The 14684-nt window shown below is 44.9% G+C and overlaps 1 protein-coding gene across 2 annotated transcripts in view; it reads left to right on the forward strand.

The window, feature by feature from the left end:
- The window catches only part of LOC118112310 (protocadherin-1), a 159444-nt gene that overhangs the window by 80915 nt on the left and 63845 nt on the right, over positions 1–14684 (forward strand). For both annotated transcript variants that reach the window (XM_035161512.2, XM_035161515.2), the window contains exon 4: positions 1139–1358. In XM_035161512.2, coding sequence (XP_035017403.1) covers positions 1139–1358 — 220 coding nt within the window. The remainder of the gene's footprint in view (positions 1–1138; positions 1359–14684) is intronic.

The raw sequence follows: 14684 nt of genomic DNA on the forward strand, positions 1-14684 counted from the left end.
AAAAGCTTTGAAAAACACAGAAAGTGGCTTTAGAAGGTATCATGTGCTGTTAAATCTACAGCAGATGCACATTGTCCTCGTTCACATCAACAGGAACAATCGTCAGATGTTTCACTTAATGTTTGGGTCTTAAAACCTGAGGCCAGCGGATTGAATATGATTCATCTTTTTGTTAGTTTTGTTCTCCTGAGGAAACAATATTTCCTGTTGTGGTGACTTTCAGTGTTACTCACCAGAATGGATCTTGTGTATCGTTGATTTCCGTTGAGTGCATCTCTGTCCTCTTGAAACATCTCAAGCTTTTTATTCAGTATTTTAGATGCAGTCATACAAGTTGGCATCTTCCTCTTCCTCTTCCTCTTCCTCCGCTGGCACATCGCTGCTTATCTCGTGTTGTCAATCATTTGGAATCTGGTGACACCATTTGCAGGACACGCCCACCTGTGTGTATGTTTCTGTGTGTGTGTGTTTCTGTGTGTGCACATTTGCACGAGATAAACAAAACGGGAAGCCACTCGTGTCGAAGCAGCTCCTTGTTGAGGTCGAACCTTTAAACGTGAAGTTTATCTGTCGCTCTGCTGCCGCTGAATTCATCACAGTGAAACGGCCTCGACCAACTGGTCCTGAAACCACAGAGGGAAAATGTTTTCCACTGCAAATCAACTGTTCTTTTTCGGATTATCAAGTAATTTTCCTCCTAAGTTTAGTGCCTGTGAAGAAGATGGTCAGGGAGGAGAACATCAACGTCGTCTTTTATAAATGAAACCACTGAGAAGAAAAGACGAGAGATGAGATGACACGAAAAGCAGCGATGAGATGAAATTAGATGAGAACTGATACCAGATGAAAGTTGACTGATCTTCGTGGTGTGAGCTGCAGAATCAAAGAGGAACTCAGATCCGTCACGGCGAGACCAGAGCGGCTTAATGAGAAGTCCCAACGTGTCTAAATGACTTGACTGAAGCTATTTTTACAGTCCGGCTTCTTCTTCACGTCTCTAATCATTGAAGCCGATTCACCTGCATCAGATCAAACTGGAACCGATTTATAATAAAACCATCTCACGTGTTAAATTTAACTTAAAGTGCTTTTGTGAATCTTCAAACTAATCTGTTTCTTCTCCGTCTGCCAACCACAGCCCCCCCACCGCCGAGTGACCTTCTCCACGGCCAACCAGGCTCAGGACCTGCAGGACGCGTCCCAGCACAGCTACTACGACAGCGGCCTGGAGGAGTCGGAGACCCCCAGCTCCAAGTCGTCGTCGGGGCCGCGGGTCGGGCCCCTGGCGCTGCCGGAGGACCACTACGAACGGACCACGCCCGACGGCAGCATCGGCGAGATGGAGCACCCGGAGAACGGTAAGACCAGGTGGAGTTCCCCCTCCCTCTACTCCTCTTTTCACCGCCTCCATCCATCCATCCATCAGCCTCGAGGGGAGCGGGCGCACAAACACGTGCACACAACGAAAGCCACATAAACACGGCAACAGTTTTCATTACACACACACACACACACTCTTTGCCCTTTGTGTCACAATGCGGCACGTCAGCAGGAATGTTAACCTCGTATTTTTAATCAGATTCCCACAATTCCCTGCGCTGTGTATACATTTGTTAAAGAGGTGTGCGACCTCACAGCAGCACAACACAATCAATATGCAACATAATCAACTCCCACGGCTTAACGAATTAACATCCCAATTATGTAAATCATATTGAGCCCACCCTTCCATCAGCTCCACTTATAGATCCACAGAGGGAGGCTAGCAGGGAATACGCTAACACAACACATTCCCTACGACTTCGGCTGTTAGCATTTTGTCAGCCTGTCATTATGTTAGCATGCTGATGTATCGTGTGTCTGTCCCTGTTTATCATTTTACGGGAAAGCAGCTTATTTGTAATGCTAACAGGTCTTAGCTGGCTAGCAGATGATATGAAAGACTGTGAGAGATGCTAGTGATGCTACATCACCACACACACACACACACACACACACACACACACACACAATGCTTTACTTTTGAACGTGCATGTTGCTAACATGACTTTTATGTTGCAGTTTGTTTTGATATATTGAAAACTGAGCAGTGAAAATTCATTTAAAGGGATAAACAGCGTCGCAGCCAAATCCAATACAACTGAAGTAACTGTTTACATTCACAGGCCAGATGTTAGTGGGTTAGTGGCTTTAGTTTAAAAACTTTTCATAAAGTCCACTTATCTATTTCACTCTGTTATAGGCCGACTTGTACTGAAGTTACCTGACTGTCAGTTTCTCATAACTTATTTACCCGCCGCCTCTCACACCTACCGTATAAAGCAGTTTAGATAATTATACAAGAGCTGCTGCCTTTTTATTGTTTTACTTTTAAAGCAAATTTTCCCTTTGGTATAAATAAAGTACTTAATTTACCTCCTTTCTGGAGCCAAATGATTAATTAGACACATCTTCTTTCGCTGTGCCACTGCTCATTGTTCTGCGTTGGCTGTTAAAGCCTCGTTACTGCTTATGCCAATTAAGCCAACTGAAGCAAAATAGTTGAAACTGGGAAATAAATAGAGAGCGGAGAGGAGAGAGAGGGACGGAGGAGGGGCGAGCGAGGCTCGGTCTAAATGTCATCCCTGTCTTCTGTTGTGAGGGCGAGAAGACAATTCTCTCTCTTTCTGTCTCAGCCCACAGGTCGTACGTGTGCCATCTGTAAACACAATTATTCACAGCTGCTCGCACGCCTACAGGCTACTGCCACCCAGTGTGTGTGTGTCTGTGTGTGTGTGTGTGTGTCTGTGTGTGTGTGGGTGTGTGTGTGTGAGTGAGTAAGAGGTAGTGATAGAGAGCAGGAGAGTGTGTAAGTGTCTGTATCTTCTCGAACACACTGGAATGAGGTCAGGGTTATGTTGTGTGTGTGTGTGTGTGTGTGTGTGTGTGTGTGTGTGTGTGTGTGTGTGTGTGTGTGTGTGTGTGTGTGTGTGTGTGTGTGTCTGTGTGTGTTGCAGTGTGAGGGAATAGTAGCGTTGTACAATCTTCCACTTTGATGGTCAAACATGTTTTAGCTGCGGGTATTTTCCCAAGGAAGAGAGTGAGTGTGTTTGTGTGTGTGTGTGTGTGTGTGTGTGTGTGTGTGTGTGTGTGTGTGTGTGTGTGTGTGTGTGTGTGTGTGTGTGTGTGTGTGTCTCTCTGTGTGTGTGTGTTGTACCCAGAGAGGTCAACAGATTACAGCCGGTCTTCTGAGGATTAACACACACCACTACAGACGTTCTTTACTTTCTGTGTTTGATTCAAAACTTTAAACCTTTATTTCTACAGTGGGACGAGCAGAGGTGCAGGAGTAGAAGTATAAAAATGATCCTTAACATTATGAAAACTTTAAAGTACTATCAGGAAACTCTACACACACACACACATACACTGTATATGTATAAACAATGCATCATATTCTAAAACTTGATGTATTTTGTGTGTAAAATCGTAATTCGTAGAATAACTAATACGCCAGCTGCCAGATAAATGAGGTTTAGTAGATGTATGAAATATTAATATTTCTCATTTGTACTTAAGTTCATCACTGGACTAAAAATACTTCACCACAGTCTGATTATACATTTTAAATAAAACTGCAGATGACATCTGTTATTGCTCCAGCTGTTAGGAAGTCTCCCCCCTGCTGGTTCCAACCAAACAAACTCAAAGTTCTATTGATTCGACTCTGCATTTCAAATGTCTTTTGTTTTCCCGTTTGTTTTGGAGCGAGCACTCAGAACAAAGTTACTACGTGCAGCTGGTCATAATCTAAGTTCATCATTAAATGGTTAATCAAGCAATAATGAAGCAGCTCAGCAGCACATGTTTTTCCTAATTGGGTTTTTTGAAGAAGTGACTCAGCTCGGTTCAGCGGAACAGTTTAGCTGTTTCCTCCTGTTTTCCTCCGCTGCCGACTGAATCGATCACTCAGCCGTGTGACTGATTGTTGATCGGGCCGCTCTCAAGTGCTTCAGACAGAGCGATGAGGAGCTGCAGGGACGACCTGACTGGCCTCAGACACGTTGGAGTGCTTCTATCATTTCATTTCTGTTTATTTACGCTCGGCAGTCACATGGCTCTTCAGTTAGTCAGACAGAAAACACGACTGATGCTCTGTGCGTGTGAGGATTCAGTCCTCGGTCTGATCCACACCCCACCCACATCAGTGCTGCTGCTGTTACACCTGCTGTCCACGCTACTCCAGAGGTTTTCAGAGAATGAAATGCAGAAGTTTGGAGACGTTGTTGTTCCCGTTTCATCGTCGCTGTTCCTCGTTCTTTCTCTAACTGTGCAGCAACTGCAGAGGAGACAATCGGCTCCCTGTCTATTACATGACCAGTGCATGTGAACGGTCACGTGACATCGCCTACGTCAGATGTGCTGGCATGGACGGGGATTATTCCTGATGCTCATGTGGACGGACATTTGTCCAAAGCTGTGATGTGTCCTCTGGTCTGTCCCTGCCTCTGTGAGACTAGTTGCTAAATGTGGAGACGGATGCATTTGCACTTAAATACAAGCACGTGGCCGGAATGAAGCTGCAGAAGCGGTTCAGTCTGTTCTTAATGCATCACCTGCTTTTAAAGGTGGATTATCCTCGTATAGTAACATAATCTGGACATAATCCAGGTCTCAAATGGATGCTCATGACATGTGGCACAGGGAATCGCACGGTCGGAGCAACAGCTGGTCGACGGTGAACCCATTTACATCACTGCCACATCTCTGACTTGCACCAGAGGTTGATGAACTGTCAGGTTTTTACATTAGAGTTTCAACATGGAGATGGATGGATGTTGTGTGTGTGTGATCCAGTGAACTTTTACTTTCCCTCATCATCTTCTCGTAGTTCTGAGATAAGGACGAGCAGCAGTTTGGGCCGAGCTGCAGCTACGGTAAACCACAGCTGATGACATTTCACTGGACTTCAAAACAGTTGTCAGAGTAGATGTCGTGTCTTTAAGTTGATGTAGATGACATTTAGCCCCGGGGCGGTTCAGCCTTGAAAGCCTTCCTCTACGTGTACGGCTCCTCTTCTTCATCCTGAGATATTTGTGTTCTTCCAGTTTCACGTCCGTCACGTGTTAGAAACCTCATCAACACGTCCACTCGCTCACTGGGAAGCTTCCTGCTGTTTTCTCACATCTCACAATTCAGAGATTTTCCTCTGGGTGGAAACATTTCTGGAAAATATCCAAACGAACTCACTCTGACATTTGAGTTTTCACATACAGCCCCTCCGGAACATTTCAGGAAGACATCCAGACTGTAGTGCAGGTCAGACAGCAGCTTGAGAGGCAGGTACATGTTGTTTCTGCCCACACACACGATGCAGACATGCAGAGTGTGGTCTGCTCTCCGGAGCGGGAAGGGAGCTCCATGTGGTGGGATCTCTATCCTTTCACTTCTCCTCCTCCCTCCTGTAAACGGTCAGATAATGGACGTTAATTCCATCAGCCCGTCTTCACTCAGCTAATGCATCCCACTTCCTGTCTGCGACGGATGGACTGACAGACGGAAAGAAGAGGAAAACCAAACCCAGCTTGGGGAATGGAGGGATGTGGGGGGGGTGTAGTTTGTGGGATTGAATTGTGTGCGCGTGTTTGTAGTAAGAGAGGGAAAGAAGAGTAAAGGTAGAGCGAGGGAGGAGAAGAACAGAAAGTAGGAAATGGGAGAAAGAGAGAGAGAGATGATGGAGAGAGACAGAGGTGCAGCCTGACACTGGATAACAAGCTGATTTATGAAGAGTGTGTGTTGAGAGGGTGGGGAGGGGGGGGTGCACTCATCTCCCCAGATGAAACCACATGCAAACATACTGTATTTGGCTTCACACACACACAGACACACACACACACACTCTCTCAGCCTCTTTATCTGCTGATTGCATCAGTCTGAGAGCTGAAGTAATCGCTGCACAACAGACGCACACAAACACACGTCATTGAGGTTTTTTCTGTCTTTATCGGCCACCAGTTCGACTCCAGTGTCATGACATCATCATCCTCGTCGTATGTTACAGGAACACGTGAACTACACAGAATGTGACTGAAACTCCGAGTGCGCACAAGCAGAACTGTGTATTCTAACCCTTTTGTCAGTTTCTTGTATTTATGCATGAATGGTTCGTTCTTTTTTTTATATAAAATCATTTTCTGGTCATTGTGGAAATTTGTGCCGATGGAGGAGCCTGATTTCCGCTGCTCTGAAAAACCAGTGACACGGACTCACCCTCAATCAACCGTCTGTCTGAATGAGCCGGAGCAGGAATTTAAACTCAAATTTAATCAGGTTTTAAAGAGGGAGCAAACACGGAGTCATGAATAATCTGGTGCCTGTTGATGAGTTTTATGGTAATTGCGCAGCATTGTGTCATTGTTGGTAAACTGTTTGTCTCGTGGGTTGTTAAGTGCTGAGTTTTGTGTGTGTATCTGCAGGGACGGGAACTTCCAAGTAGTAGCCCGGGCTCCGAATGCTGCGTGTTTGCAACTAGCTCGTGTGATTTCACTCGTTCAAATGAACGTTAAATTAACTAGAATGTCACTGAGTAGAGCTCGAATCTCCACCGAGGCTCAACTGTCCCTTAAATCCAGTCAGATATCAGTCTCCTGCCTGGTTTTAATCATCGAGCAAAGGTCTGTATCACAATGTTAGAGAAAGTGATGACGTCCCATCAGATAAACAGACAAACTCTGGGGAGGAGGTGTAAACACCAACGTGCAGTTTACTTTGGCAAAAACACAAAATACTTCCATTCTCTGCTTTTCAGATGCATTCGTGTTGCAAGCAAGAGGTCGAGCTGACAGTGATCGCCCTCTACTGGATCACGAGGCAAACTACTTACGCTTCTAGACCGTGTTTTTTTATTCGTACAGGTTATTACTGTACGAAGTTTCCCCTCCACGTTTAAATGTATGTTTTCGTGTCAGTACTTCATCACCTGTAAACTCATTGGCAGTGAGAACGTATCTTTAGTTTAGTGCTGATGTGGAAACACACTTTATGAAACGTTTCGCAGAGAAGGATGAAATTAATATTCTGAACATTATGAAATGCTGCAGGACACCGAACGCTGAATAAATTTAAAGCGTAAAACCGAGCACACAACAGCCATTAAAATAAAATTAACAATGTGCCTTTGATTAGCATAACAACACTGTTAGGTGTGAATTTCACTCACTGCTCCTGAGAATAAGTTTAGATAAGGCTTCTCAAGCATTTCTGCAAAACCACCCGAGTCAGTCTAGAAAATACCACGATGACTCTACTTTATGATTTTATAAACACTTTTTCATGGGAAATGATGTTCTGTTATTTCCCTCAACAAACAATTAACCAATCAAAGAATTTGTGTAAACTTGAGGTCGTATATTCTGAAAGTAGAACTCATGAAGTCAAACCATTGGTGAGGTTTGAATGAAAACCGACGACAGTTTGATGAGATGGTTTAAAGTAGATGAAGAAAAAGAAAGAGGGATCCACAGGAGGGAAGTTAGAAAGAAAAAGGTCGAGGTGGTCATGTGTTCTCCTCAGTGAAGCGCAACGCCTCCATCTGCCTCCTCCTCCCTCCTCCTCCCCCCTCTTGTTCTCTTACGAGAGGCCTCTGCTCTCTGACTCCTCTCGCTCTTCCTCAGGGATTCTCACCCCCCTTCCTCCCTCTCCTCCTCCTCCATCATCCCTCGTTCTCCTCTTCCTCTCTCTGGTGGGCGATGATGGGGGCCAGCGGTTCTCCTCCAGCCTGTCAGAAACTCCCAGGACAGAACTGGGTTCTCTGGAAACTTTCACACACTATTTTTAGTTGTTTTCTCAAACTAGTGAAGCCTTAATGTCCAAAGATTAAAATAATTTCCAGCAGCTCTCGATGTTCAGCAGCTTTTAGCCAAAATAAACTCTTCATGTTCCATATTAATGAAGCTCTGAGAATATGTGATCACAAACACAGTAATGAGTCTGGTGTGAATTAAATAACATTGGAAAGTGTCACTGAGGAAGTTCTTTAAAGGGTTCCACATGTTTCCTGAGGAGGCCGGATGTTTTGGAGAGGTCTCACAGGCTGAGGGAACCTGTGGGACTCGAAGGAGTGAAGTTAAAGTTGTACCAGTTTGAAGGGTCCTGGGTTCCTAAAGGACGTCCCAGTGGTCACCAGGAAGTTACATTTAGAAGGTAACAGTGTTCACAGAGTTTCTTGGCTCATGGAGGAGTTCCCAGGGCTCATTGAGATGTATGAAGGAGGTTAAGAGTCCTTGAAGAGTGCCAAGCTTCAGTGAACAGGATCTCAGAGTCACTGAGGATGTTACTCAGGAGGTTTCATGGTGTCATGGCTTGTTGAGAAGGTTTTATGGTTCACTGAGTATATCAACATATCTGCAGCATCTTTTTCGGAGCTTTGCCATATAAATGAAAACTCTCCACTTACTGAGGAGTTTCTTGGAATCATTTAGAAGGTTCCAGTTGTTATTGAGGCAGCAGGATGTTGTACAGGAGCCTCACACTTTGAGGGAGTCTCTGGGACTTTAAGGAGTGAAGTCCATGAGTTCCATAACGACGTCCAAGTGGTCACCAGGGGGAACGTTTAGGTTTCAGGGTTCAACAAGTAAGGTTCTTGGCTCATTGAGGAGCTCCCAGGTTCCACTGAGACGTGAGAGGAAGTTACTCAGTGAACCGCAAGAACCACGGCACCATGACACCTCTCCAGGTTCTTGGAGTCATTTCAAAAGTTCCAGTTGTACTGATTTAAACAAGAATCACTGTTTAAAAGTCAGGGTCAAGACTCACAGGGGAGGTTTTTGATGTCACTTACGATGAAAGAATCAATTTAACAGGTAGCAGAAGTTCTTCAAACCTTTACAGGTGTCCAAGGAGCCGTTTAAAGGTTTCAGGATCTTATGGACATTGAATGGATCTTTTTCTGAGGCTCTTCAGTTCTGCAAGAGAGTTTCAGATATAATTTACATTCGCTCAGCGTATTCTGACCCTTCTGGGGTCGAAGAGGTGGTCACAAGGTTACAGGCGTCATTAACAAGGTGTCAGCCGTCTCAGAGAACAACAATCTGTTCTGGTTCCAGGAGTTCTTCAGGTTTTCAAGTGTTATTTTCAACTTTTCAGCTTAAGTTTTACAGGCTCAGGTGTCATGAAGAATGAGAAAGAGATTCACTAACTTTTGGGAAGTAAGTTGAGGAAGTTAAGTGAATAGGACGCAGGAGTTACTGAGGATATTCCAAAAGTTATTAACAAGGATTCATGGTGCCATGTTTTTTCAGAGCATTACCAGATTATTTCAGACGCTCCAGAGGTCACTGAGGTTCTTGGACTTATTTTGGATGTTCCCGTTGTCCTTTGGGAGGCGTCGCTGTTTGAGAGGCTGGGCCAAAGAGTCACAGAGGATGTTGTAGATGTCTCTAAGCGAGGTTTGTAGTTTCCAGAGAGGTTATAGGGGTTCATGAGGAGGTCCTAGGAAGAGAACGTCTTGTGTTCCTCATTGGAAAGTATTCTGGAGGTGGTTCCAGTCCCCGAGGGGGATCCTGGGGTCATTGTGTAGGTTCTTGGGGTAAGTTTGGGGGGTTCCAGTCGTCTTATAGAACTTTGTGTGAAGCATTCATGAAGCACAGGAGTAATTTAGGAAGTTTCTAGAGATCCCTCTGAGGTTTGACGGAGCCACACACACACACACACACACACACACACACACACACACACACACACACACTTCTCAGAGTGGTTACACATTCCCAGGTTCTGTGGCCTCTGTGTATTTGCAGCATCAACACACAGCACTGAACTCCATTTCCTGTTTTGGCAACTGCTTACTTTGCAAAAACCCCATTAACTCACTAATCATAGAGATGCTCGATGCTTGTTTTAGACACACACACACACACACTCATGCACACACCCTCTTTCTCGTCATGCACACACTCATTAGAGCCTGCAGTGTTACACCACTTCATGCTGAGGAAAGAGTCTGAGTGTTCAAAGCTTCTCTGGGCGGAACAACATGCACACACACACACACACACAATCACGACGTTACATAATGATGTAAGCAGCGGTCCATAGTTTTGGAAGTGGGACACTCGCTGAGAGACGGTCTGACGAAACTACAGTCCTGAGGATGCATGTGTGTGTAGCTTCTCGAGTGTGTGTGTGTGTGTTTGTGTGTGTGTGGGTATCTGCTCCTCATTAACCAGTAGATAAAAGGAGTATAGAGCGATAGAAGAGGTGATTCCTCCCTGTGGAACCATACCTCCCTCTCTGTTTCTTATTTGTATCGCACAGTGTGTTTGGTGTGAGTGTGTGTGTGTGTGTGTGTGTGTGTGTGAAGTCAAGAAGCTTTATAGTAACAGGCGGCGTTCTTTGGATGTCCTCTCTCGTCCCCCGGGAGGGAGAGAGAGAGAGAGAGAGAGAGAGAGAGAGAGAGAGAGAGGGAGGGAGGTGGATTTATTTTTCCAGGTCTGTTGTTTATTTGAGCTTATCTGTGGTGGCCGCTGTACACTACAGAGGTGTGTGTGTGTGTGTGTGTGTGAGAGTGTGTGAGTGTATTCGTGTTTGGCAGTAGCTGTAAATCGGAGCTTGGCTAGCATTCGACTGATGTACAACAGCAAGGATGCTGAGAGGCAGCACACACACACACACACACACACACACACACACACACACACACACACAGAGACGCACACACACACAAGCTGTGGTGTGTCCTCGATTGTATTATTTGCCAGTGTTGTGGTGCGTTATAAATAGTGTGAGTGTGTGTGTGTGTGTGTGTGTGTGTGTGTGTGTGTGTGTGTGTGTGTGTGTGTGTGTGTGTGTGTGTGTGTGTGTGTGTGTGTGTGTGTGTGTGAACTTTTTTCTGTGGAACTCAGAACTGCTCAGTTGCCTCGTGGTGGTTTCAGGGGTCATTCAGAATATCGCAGGAGTTCTAGGAGCCAATTAGAGAATCCAGGAATTTGATCAAACAGTTCAGGCATCCCCCCCAGTAGGTTCTCGTGGCTCAGAAGGTGCTGGTAGTTGCTCAAAGGTTCCGGGGGCAGTTGGAATGAGACAGACTGGCACTGGGTGCTGTGAGGGGCTCGGTTCAGAGGTTCCAGTGGTCGCTGAAGAGGTTTTGCAGGTAATTCATTTCGTTTCGCAGGTTCTGGGGAATGTTTGCAAAGGTCCCTCACAAGGTCTGAGGTGTCGTTTAGGAGGTTCTGGGAGTCAGTTCAAGATTCTTGTGGTTTTACACCTGGCTCCAGTGTTTATGTGACTAAGAAGGGTTCTTAAGAATGTCTGTGGGTTTTTATTGATAAGGTTTTTAGCATCGTCAGGCTCATTAAGAGGTTTGCTTCTGGTTCACGTGAACACTTAAGGGCAATTTTGAGGAAACACTTGGTCTTAAACACCAAACTTTTATTAGTCTATCGTCATTTTTCCCTTCGTCACGACCTTCCAGAGGTTTCACACAGGGGCAGAGAAGGCTGTCAGGATTTATGAGGAGGGTCCATAGGTTTACAGATGAAGATTCATTGCTCTTTTAGGGAAACTAAAACTGGACAAGTATAAGGGTCATCGAAGTCTGAGGTTCAATATGAAGCTTCAAACATCCTTGATGACGACACAGGGCATCAAACGAGTCATTGATAGAACCAGGAACCACTGAGAACCTTGAGGGTGCAGCAAGAAGGTTCTCATGAAGAGTCAGTGGATGATGTGGAAGGTGGAACATCTCACTATAGGGTGGAGTCAAGTGTTGTCACTATTCCGTGAAGTGGTTTTCATAAATCGTGTTTTATATATATTTTTTAATTGCCATGAATTCCTTCATTTTGCTGACAACCTTTGATCAGTTTACGTGTCACATGGTGTTTGTGAGTAAAGTGGATATCAAGGCTCTTTCAACTACTTTTGAGCAGCATGATAACTGTGTCCTTATCTCCAAGTCCTTATCTGAATCCTGAGCCTTGAATAACTAATGGGCTTCTGTCATCTGAAGGTGAACTGTTCACGTTTTCCTCAAGTGTCTGTACCTCAGTTATTGGTTTATTTGCTGACATCTAACCTTTAACAAATAGTAGCTTTAGAAGACACGTGTATCGAGATCATCATGAATATTCAGAGCCGTGAACCGCTCGGTATTCTCCTCAGAGTTTGAGCTTCTCGGCTCTTAAACTGCAGCTTGAATAAACTGTCAAACTGTCCTTCCTGTCAGCTCGAGTTCTCTTTATTGGCATGAAATATAAAAGCGCTTGAAATATAAAAGCCCTTCCTGCAGAGCCACAAAAAAAAAAAGGAGATGCATTTACTTTCTGAGCCACGATTAAATGTAAAGATGATACTGATCCATTATGAGTCCTCTGAGCATCACCCAGTCCAACTTATCGGTGATCATAAGTCCAACTAATTGATGAAGTTTTTTATATTCTCCACCTCAGTTTAGTTTATTAGATGCAGTTATTTCTTCTCCAGATGTTTCCGGCATCTGTACTTAGAGGATTGGAGACTGTACAACTATCGATATGACAAAATATGACAGGATACGATACATTACAGTACAATGTGATGATATAATATAATAAAATACGACATGCATTTATTAGAAAAGGGTACAAATCAGATATTAAAACGTCTGCATCACCACTTGCATTCTCTAAATTAGGGGTTAGAGGGTTAAAACTTGTGGGATCCACCAGTGCTCCTCTAATCACTAACTACTGTAGATCTAAGGGAGCGTTGTTCTTCTTCTCTGGACAAGAGCACGACGGACGAGCCTGGACCTGTGCTGATTGATTTGTGGTCAGTGAGGGTGTCGTTGACCTTAACATGCTGGACATGATTGGTCAGAAAAGCGAGGTACCATCTAAATTTAAAACGTCTGTTTTACTCTCTGGCTCAGTAGTCGAGGCTGAGGGTGTCGCACACGAGCCGTTTACTGCGGCTTTCTGAAAATCCTCCGCACAGATGAAGTGCCTCTTCTGTGCTTTTTAGTTTGTTGTGAAAATTAGATTTTTCCATCATGTCTTTTTTCGCCACCTCTTGGCCTCCTTCAACAGATGATTGATTTGCTTTTGTGCCATTTCAGCTTCACTCGCTCACACTTTCTGAAAGCTGCTTTTTTCCCTCTTGTGCGCGGTCCTTCACCTGTTTTTGTTACGTGAGGTCTGTCACTGGGATACACAACAATGTCCTTTTTGATGACCACACAATCCACGCAATCGTTTATATAACCGCGAACTGAGTCAGCAGCCTCATCTACAGTTGTGTGGTGAGAGATGTTCCAGTCAGTGCACAGGAAGCAGCCTCTCTCTCTGTGTCCCTGTCGCCCGCCCATCATCGCTGCTTTGACGTGTCGTTAAACTCTGTTTAAACACACACTTGTTTGATGGTGTTAGATTTACTCTGTTGTCGTCAGGTTGCCAAAGGTCGAGGTTTGGCTGTGTAAGCGTTTTTGATATTACCATAACATCAATTTAAGACCTTGTTGTCTCTTGTTTTATAACGAATATATTGATCACAACCCGGGAGGAATTGCTTCAGATTGTAGTTGTTACTGTCAAAATGAAAATGGGAGAATTACACAGTGGCATGCTGCTATGAAACTTCTATAGGAAACTAGAACGTCTCTCAGAGGAGCTCATGTCGCCACCGAGGCCCAAAAGTCCCTTCAATTTAAACATGTAGCTTCAAACACACACACACATAGAAATCATCTCCTAAATATGTCTTCTAACATTAAGATGAGTCAAACCTGTTTTCTCTGGAAATGACCAACAGGGGGCGACTCCACAGGTTGTTTCTGTAGAAGTCTGTGAGAAAATGACTCTACGTCTTATCTTTATCTGTAAATCATAAGAAAGTCAGTTGTGACATCGGAGGTCGACTCTGTGAGATTATCTCAGAGATGAAAGTCGTCACTCGGTCGTTCTCTCCGAACACGAAGCCGCCTGCTTCAGAGCGAGCTAAAAGTGGCCCCCTCCTGCCGGGCCCTTGCTACGGTTAGCTACCACCGCTAGCGCAGGCAGCTGTTCCCGGTGGGCTCTGCCTGTGTCGCGGTGGCTTCTCCAGGACAGATGGCCGGCCGGTTGGGGGGCCGGCTCGGGGCCGTGACCCCCGGGAACCCGTCCAATGAGAGCGTGGAAGCAACAGGGAGTTGGCCACAGGTCTGGTTGCTAGGTTGGTGTTACATCATGAGAACTAATGAACAAAGGTTGTGTGTGTGTGCTGAGGTGATATCAGAGTGTTAATGGGGGAGAGTTTACATCAGGTAAACACACACACACACAACACACAGACACACTCACACACACACACACACACTGTGAGCCTCCCCGGTGTGTCTATCTTTGTTTTTCTGATGTCCTGCTGCGGTCCTCAGTGGGGATGGATTGCCATGGAAACAAGGAGACTATTAGAGATGTTAGGGGTAAGCTCAGTGCCAATTTACCTGACACACACACACACACACACACACACACACACACACACACACACCCACACTCAGTGACACACACAGTGACACACACACTCAGAGACACAAGCTTAATAAAGTTAGTACATCACTTTTCAAAAGAAACTTACAAAGTGCTCACAATGCCAAATAAATATAGTGCCAGCTCTAAAAGAGAAAAGGCATCAAATCAAGTGAGCATAAAAAACACTGAGGGTAAACTAAAGAGAAATATAAAAGAGGA

This window comes from Hippoglossus stenolepis, chromosome 7 (assembly GCF_022539355.2).
Source record: "Hippoglossus stenolepis isolate QCI-W04-F060 chromosome 7, HSTE1.2, whole genome shotgun sequence".
In the NCBI taxonomy this organism is placed as follows: Eukaryota; Metazoa; Chordata; class Actinopteri; order Pleuronectiformes; family Pleuronectidae; genus Hippoglossus; species Hippoglossus stenolepis.